This window comes from Oncorhynchus mykiss, chromosome 6 (assembly GCF_013265735.2).
Source record: "Oncorhynchus mykiss isolate Arlee chromosome 6, USDA_OmykA_1.1, whole genome shotgun sequence".
Lineage (NCBI taxonomy): Eukaryota > Metazoa > Chordata > Actinopteri > Salmoniformes > Salmonidae > Oncorhynchus > Oncorhynchus mykiss.
This window is the reverse complement of record NC_048570.1, coordinates 37771150-37778873: the sequence shown is the minus strand read 5'-3', so window position 1 is coordinate 37778873 and position 7724 is coordinate 37771150. Positions and strand designations below refer to the sequence as shown.

At 40.0% G+C, this 7724-nt stretch overlaps 1 protein-coding gene across 1 annotated transcript in view; it reads left to right on the top strand.

Moving 5' to 3' along the window:
* The first annotated feature begins 623 nt into the window (after positions 1-623).
* The window catches only part of zmat4a (zinc finger, matrin-type 4a), a 149456-nt gene continuing 142355 nt past the window's right edge, over positions 624-7724 (top strand). The window contains exon 1 of the mRNA XM_021606382.2: positions 624-802. Coding sequence (XP_021462057.2) covers positions 716-802 — 87 coding nt within the window. The 5' untranslated portion in view covers positions 624-715. The remainder of the gene's footprint in view (positions 803-7724) is intronic.

Genomic DNA, 7724 nt, shown 5'->3' with positions numbered 1-7724 from the left:
CAAATGACAGTATAGGCTAATGATATTTATTTTACAAAATGCCTACTTATAACCCATTTTAAGCTAAAAATGGACCACACAATTAAAAAGACAGATCAAACTTAATTTATCCAACGAAAATGTCTCAACAGAATGAAACAAAACATGTTTTTCATATTTAAAGAACTGGTTTAGATGAATAAATAGGTATACAATAATAACAATGATATACAGTAATAATAATGATAAAACAAATTATTATAAATATGAAAAAATAAAGTAAAAAAATGGCATCCTACCTGAATAGCGAGTTGCACAGTAGTAGCCTGCATTTGTCCATTTGTGTGGAATAAAATATTATTCTGCTAATGTGTTCTATTATGCAAATGACATGACATGTTTTTATAAAATGCCCTTTTTCCCCCAGACCCTGCAACAACAAAAATCCCCATGTGTGGAAATCCTAAAAACGTGTCTGCTCAACTGTATGCCACTACGCAAATGTGATTATAGATGCATGCAATGCTTATTATAAAGGGGACCCCGGGGCACGTGCACTACCTGCCCGTTTGGTAGCACGGCCCTGGCTCTACACAAGTAGACTGCTGGCTGGACTACTACTGCCAAACGACCAATGAGGAAGAAGCGGGGCGGAGAACAGTCGACGGTTGTACTACAGCATAGTACTGCAAACAGCTGTCTGCTGCTTTGTACACACGTTTCGCTGATCTGGTCAATGGATTACACAGTTTCCCTACAAGTGCAACATCAATTGACGGTGTTCCCGACACACTTGTACCAGGGTTACAGTTTGGAGTTACAGGTACATCTCAGACATGCATTAGGCTACTTAGCCTATGCGTGATTTGATTTCCGTTTTACTTACATCGGTTACCAAACTAAGATCGCTTTCCATCTCTATAGACAGAGAACGAGACTATAAAACTAGAACTGTCTTTACTGTTTTCAGCTCTTTCGTGGTCAGTTTTGCATGCCCAATGCGCTGCGTGCAATATCAGCATCCTTTTTGACAATGCCTGAAGATTTTCGATGTGCACATGAGCCAGCGTAACGAGAAACCGTGTCCTCCTCTCCTCCATCTAGGCTATTTGATGATGGATTCATGACACCGTGTTTGGAAGTACCGGGTAGCCTGATGCGAAGGTTAAATGATGCGCTTAAATCTCATTCAACGGTTTCATAAACACTCGGTGTGATATGATGCAGACCTATTTAAGTTCGACATTTAAATCGATAGTTTGGACTTTTGGCGATGATAATTTTGCGTCTCAATATGCTTAGAAAGTGGTTGGGATGGCATCGGAGGCAAAACAATTCCTCATTTCATTTAGTCGGCTATCCATGCCTATTTAACTCATACTGACCTTTCACGTAGATTGTTTTTTGCTACATTTATATTTATGATAATTTCGTCAAGGCGAACCTTCATGAATGTCATTTATGGGATTCCAATAGTTCATCCAGTTAAAGTGAGTTGAACTCACCTGTCATAGGCAACTGTAATATAGGCAATCTAGTTGGCCTTTGTTTGCATGTGTTTGGTTTTACATTTGCCCGCTGTTCAGCACAATGCATTGTATTTGAGAAGTTTGTGTGTGGTTATTTTGAGTATTCTATTGTATCCCGTCATTGGATTGTAACTACACCAAATGAGGATTAGTTTAGTCATTTGTCATGCATTTTTACATGACATTATCCTCATACACTCTAAAAAAGCTACATCCCACAAAACCGGAATGGAATTGACCTCTTAGCTATCTGTGTTTACCTCGTAGCTATCTGTGTCCAATTTGATTGGCAATGCATGTATGGATGCGCGCAATGCATTCTCTGCCTCTGACTTTGCCGTATCAAATTCACCTCAACATCTTATACTGGCTATAGTGTCCTATTTAATAGTTATCATCAAATATTTGCCAAGTTTTCTTAAAAAACACGTATTTCCTTTACTGAACAATCCTGCCTTCCATCCAGTCAGGTGTCTTATTAAAAGAACCACAGGAAGGGCTTTGAAAAAGCATTTTAATTAGATATGCTACAGATGCTATGTTACAGATGCTATGCTATGTTTATTTGTAGAAGTTCAACGACAAGGCATCAATTGTTAATCTGGAATTGTTGCATATTACATATTAGTGCAAGGCTTTGAAGTGTGTTCACCAGGTGGTGTCTAGATTATCTTTATCTTTACTACATTATTATGTTTGCTTTATTTTATATTTTCTTTATCCACTTCCTCCAGAGCGCGACTTACTTGTCTTGTTTGAGAGAAAGCTTTCCTCTCCTTTTGTTGCATAGTTTTTTACTTATGTGACTCTGCTGCTGTGCCTCTCTCAGGTTTTCAATTTGTGTAACAAAGTCGATCTTTTATTTGGCTTTCTAAAAGGATCGGAGATACAAAGACCATAACATTGAGACTGATACAGTAGCTTTGGATAGATCATTATAGCAAATGTCCGTCTCTTTCTGCAGTGCAGTTTCTGCACTTTAATTGAGCGGCATGCAACAGCCCCCACAACGTCCTAGCATAATTTCTCAACAATTCTGATATTATAGTGGTCTTTATTATTGTCCAAGATTCGAATTATTGGGGTCCTGGGCAAACCCTAAAATCCATAACAAATCATGTCACCCCCATCAGCCTTACAATCATTTAACTATACATAAAACATCTCGAGCATTTCAAATATCATGCGTCGCTCCAGCCCACAGTTTATGGCACCCTCAATGGTCAACGTGTGATTCAAACCTCAATTAATCTATATCACTGGGCAAAAACTGGTTGAATTAACGTTGTTTCCTCATAATTTCAATAAGAAAATTAAATGTGATGACGTTGAATAAACGTGGAAAATTGATTGGATTTAAAAAAAAAATGTAGCAACATAAGTGAATTTCGTATTCTTTCACCCAACTTTGAACCCAAATCCAATTACATGGTCAGCGTGACATTCTTTTCCCATTAGTTGATAACAACCAAATGTAAATCAAAACTAGATGATGAACTGACATCTGTGCTCAGTGGGATGGTTGTTTCCTCCATTTCCTCTGCAGGCTATGGATTACGACCAAATGGCACCCTTTTCCATCAGATTCAGATTCAGACAACTTTAACATCCTAATGGTGTATTTAAAATAACATCATCATAGCAAATGATATTTACAAGCCAGTAAACTGGACAAGTGCAAATCCATGAAAATGGGCCAGTTCAAAAGTAGTGGACTATATTGAATAGGGTGTCATTTTTGACGCATCCTTTAACATAATTTGCAATTAAAATCCTCCACTTGTCAATTTACTTGTTATGGAGTATTTGGAGTTTTAATTATACTTGCCAGACAATTCCCATCACTGCTGTTGTTCAATAAAAATGTCTTTCTCCGGTCTGCTTGATTCAAAATTTGATCAGTCGGTTGCCAGAGTTGTAAAATGTTCCTACTATCCCCCTCTTAGGAGAGGCTCACTGTACTAAACCACAAGGTGGATCCATCAGAGCCTTGTGGTTTGGTACAGTGAGCCTTTGTTTTTCATTATCTTAAGACAGTACTGTTTGTCGCAGCATGCCTGCTGTCAGTGACATGGACTAGATTTCTTCAAAAGTTGTCTGTATGTGAGGGTTCCAGAATATGAAGTGTATTTGGGGTGTTTTACATGTCTGTGAGGACCTACTTAATACTCATACAACACATATACTATGCACATGCAAGCTCTCCAACTTCACACAACTTTTTGCAAGTGATCTACCTCTCACTTTAACAATCCCAGATATATTTGTTCAGACTCTCAATTTCATATCGTTTGTGGTAAAAAAGCTTATGATCCCTCTCTACCGTCAGTGATTTGTTAGGGTTCTAAAATAAAGCGCTTTAAAGCTCTGTGCTTCAGCGTCATCAATAAATGTTTGCTTTTGTTAAGTAAAAATTGCCCTAATGTTTAGTTGGTTCTTCAAAATCCTCCTTTCAGTCACAGTCTGTACACAGAGAGACCAAAATAAACCCTAAAGATGTTTATGAACACCTTATGTAACAATTAACTTCAATGAGATCCGTCAAATACACACTCTGGTGTTAGAAAGATGTAAAAGAAAATCTACTTAACAGTTCGAGCTACTGCACTTGGCACTTCCACATGTGTCACATGAGCTGGTCAAAGGGCATTGAATAAAAGGAGATGAAAGTATCATGTGAAACTCCCTGAAGTACTCTTAGATTGCAGTAGCATCTGAAAAAAAAAATAATATTGTCAGAAGGCTAATTATACTGTATGTATATATAATTATACAGTATAATTTGTGCATTTGGAAAGTATTCAGACCCCTTGATTTTTTCCACATTTTGTTACATTACAGCCTTATTCTAAAATTGATTAAATTGTTTTTTCCCTCATCAATCTACTCATAATAGCCCATAATGACAAAGCAAAAACATGTTTTTAGAAATGTTTGCAAATGTATAAAAAAAACAGTATGACATTTACATAAGTATTCAGACCCTTTACTCAGCACCTTTGGCAGATATTACAGCCTCAAGTCTTCTTGGGTATGAGGCTAGAAACTTGGCACACCTGTTATTTGGGGAGTTTCTCCCATTATTCTCTGCAGATCCTCAAGCTCTGTCAGATTGGATGGGGAGCGTCGCTGCACAGCTATTTTAGGTCTCTCCAGAGATGTTAGATCGGGTTCAAGTCCGGGCTCTGTCTGGGCCACTCTCAGAGACTTGTCCCGAAGCCACTTCTGCATTGTCTTGACTGTGTGCTTCGGGTTATTGTCCTGTTGGAAGGTGAACCTTTGCCCCAGTCTGAGGTCCTGAGAGCTCTGGAGCAGGTTTTCATCAAGGATCTCTCTGTATTTTGCTCCGTTCATCTTTCCCTCGATCCTGACTAGTCTCCTAGTTCCTGCCGCGTAAAAAATCCCCACAGCATGATGTTGCCACCACCATGCTTCACCAAAGGGATGGTGCCAGGTTTCCTGCAGACAGGACGCTTGGCATTCAGGCGAAAGAGTTCAATCTTGGTTTCATCAGACCAGAGAATCTTGTTTCTCATGGTCTGACAGTCCTTTAGGTGCCTTTTGGCAAACTCCAAGCAGGCTGTCATTTGCCTTGAACTGAGGAGTGGCTTCCGTCTAGCCATTCTACCATTGGTTGGGTGCTGCAGAGATGGTTGTCCTTCTGAACGGTTCTCCCATCTCAACAGAGGAACTCTGGAAAACTATCAAAGTGACCATCGGGTTCTTGGTCACCTCCCTGACCAAGGCCCTTCTTCCCTGATTGCTCCATTTGGCCGGCGGCCAGCTCTAGGAAGAGTCTTGGTGGTTCCAAATTTCTTACATTTAAGAATGATGGGTTCCACTGTAACACAATCTTTTTCGGAGCTCTCCGGACAATTCCTTCAAACTCCTGGCTTCGTTTTTTCTCTGACATGCACTGTCAACTGTGGGACCTTATATAGACAGGTGCGTGCCTTTCCAAATCATGTCCAATCAATTTAATTTACCAAAGGTAAACTCCAATCAAGTTGTAGAAACATCTCAAGGATGATCAATGGAATCAAGATGCACCTGAGCTCAATTTCAAGTCTCATAGCAAAGGGTCTGAATAATTATGTAAATAAGGTATTTCTGGTTTTGTTTTTTAATACATTTGCAAAAATGTCTAGAACCCTGTTTTCGCTTGAGGATTTTTAGTAAAGTATTTCTGTTTTTTTTTCTTCTTATAACTTGTTTTTACTTTTTCATTATTGGGTATTGTGTGTAGATTTTTGTTTAATCCATTTTCGAGAAAGGCTGTAACGTAACAAAATGTGGAAAAAGGGAATGGGTCTGAATACTTTCCGAATGAGAGAGAGAGAGAGAGAGATGTAAATTAAAAACGGCATCCCTTTGTTCACATTGATGAGCTGTTACTGGCATGAGCGAGTATTTAAAATCTTGCTCATTATATGGATCAGATTGGGTTGTTGTATGCCTAATCATAATTGATGCTCCTTTGTGGATCAGGCTGAGAGCAGGCCAGCTTTTTTTAGGAAGACATCCATTTAGGCTTGATTTACTTTGAAATCTATAAAAGCATCAGTGTTCCGGAACCCAAGCACACCCCCCTGTATGCATGGTCCTTTACAACAGGTTTATGGACACCAGTGTTACATCAGGCTATTTACCCTTTCTGGCTAAGTAATCTAAATGTAATCTACAGGATATAAGTGATTAAATAGACCAGAGTCATAATATAACCACACACACACACACACACACACACACACACACACACACACACACACACACACACACACACACACACACACACACACACACACACACACTCAAGTGACTAAACACTTGACACTCGACCTAAATGTCTCTGTCACTGGCCCGACACCAGTCTGATGATTGTGCTGAGGTGTAGTCTACTGTAGGCACACTGCCCAGACTGTACTGTAATGTTTTCGCTCAACTGCTCTGTTGTCAGTAGGCAGGCCACACCAGAGTCTTCTATTGAGATAAATATCTCTCTGGGGTTACAACTAAATAAAAGACAAAGACAAACCACAACAAACGTCAGCCCTGTGCTGTGTATTACGTGCTGCGTGTCCTGCAATTCAACATGTAGAATCATCGGGAAATTAACAGAAAATTACAGCGGATGTTCTGTGGTCAGAGGCGACAGAACGGCCACCCGCTGTTTTTAAACGTTCGTCAACTCAGTCTGCTTTGTCCTTCAGGCAAACACTTTAGAATATTGGATGTAGATTGACAATACTGCTGCAATGGTAGTAATGGTTATGAGTTGTTGGTATTCTATGTATTCTTGTATTCAATGCTCAGCAGCCTGAGATACCCCATTTAAAGCCCAGTATCTGAGTGTGCTGCTGCCTCAGTATATCATGTGGCCTGGTTAGTCCATTCTCTTGGGAGATCCACTGAAAACTGGTAGAGATGTCTAAGTATGCGTTCACAAGGCACCCAATGCCCTACAAAGGCTGCGCTAAACAGGCAGCCCAATTCTGATACCTTTACCACTAATTGGTCTGTTGACCATTCACATCAGATCTTTTCACATCATATCTTTTTCAGAGCTGATCTGATTGGTCAAAAGACCAAAAATATCAGTATTGCGCTGCTTGTCTAAATGCAGCCATAGTGCACTAGTTTTGACCAGGGCCCATAGGTAGGGATCATCAAATAGATTCAGTCACAGGCCAACCTTTTCTTGCGCGGATGGTCAGGGGGCCGGAACAACTTCCTAATATTGAGTTGCACCCCCCTTTTCCCATCAGAACAGCCTCAGTTCATTGGGGTATGGATTCTACAAGGTGTCGAAAGCGTCCCACAGGAATGCTGGCCCATGTTGACTCCAATGCTTCCCACAGTTCTCCTTTGGGAGGTGGACCATTCTTGACACACATGGGAAACTGTTGAACATGAAAAACCCAGCAGTTTTGCAGTTGTTGACACAAACCAATGCCCCTGGCACCTACTACCATACCCTGTTCATACCCTGGCACTTAAATATTTTGTCTTGCCCATTCACCCTCTGAATGGCACACAATCCATGTCTCAATTGTCTCAATGATTAAAACTCTTTCTTTAACCTGTCTCCTCCCCTTCATCTACACTAATTGAAGTGGATTTAACAAGTGACATCAATAAGGGTTCATAGCTTTCACCTGGAATCACCTGGTCAGTCTACGTCCTGGAAAGAGTAGGTGTTCCTAATGTTTGGTATAC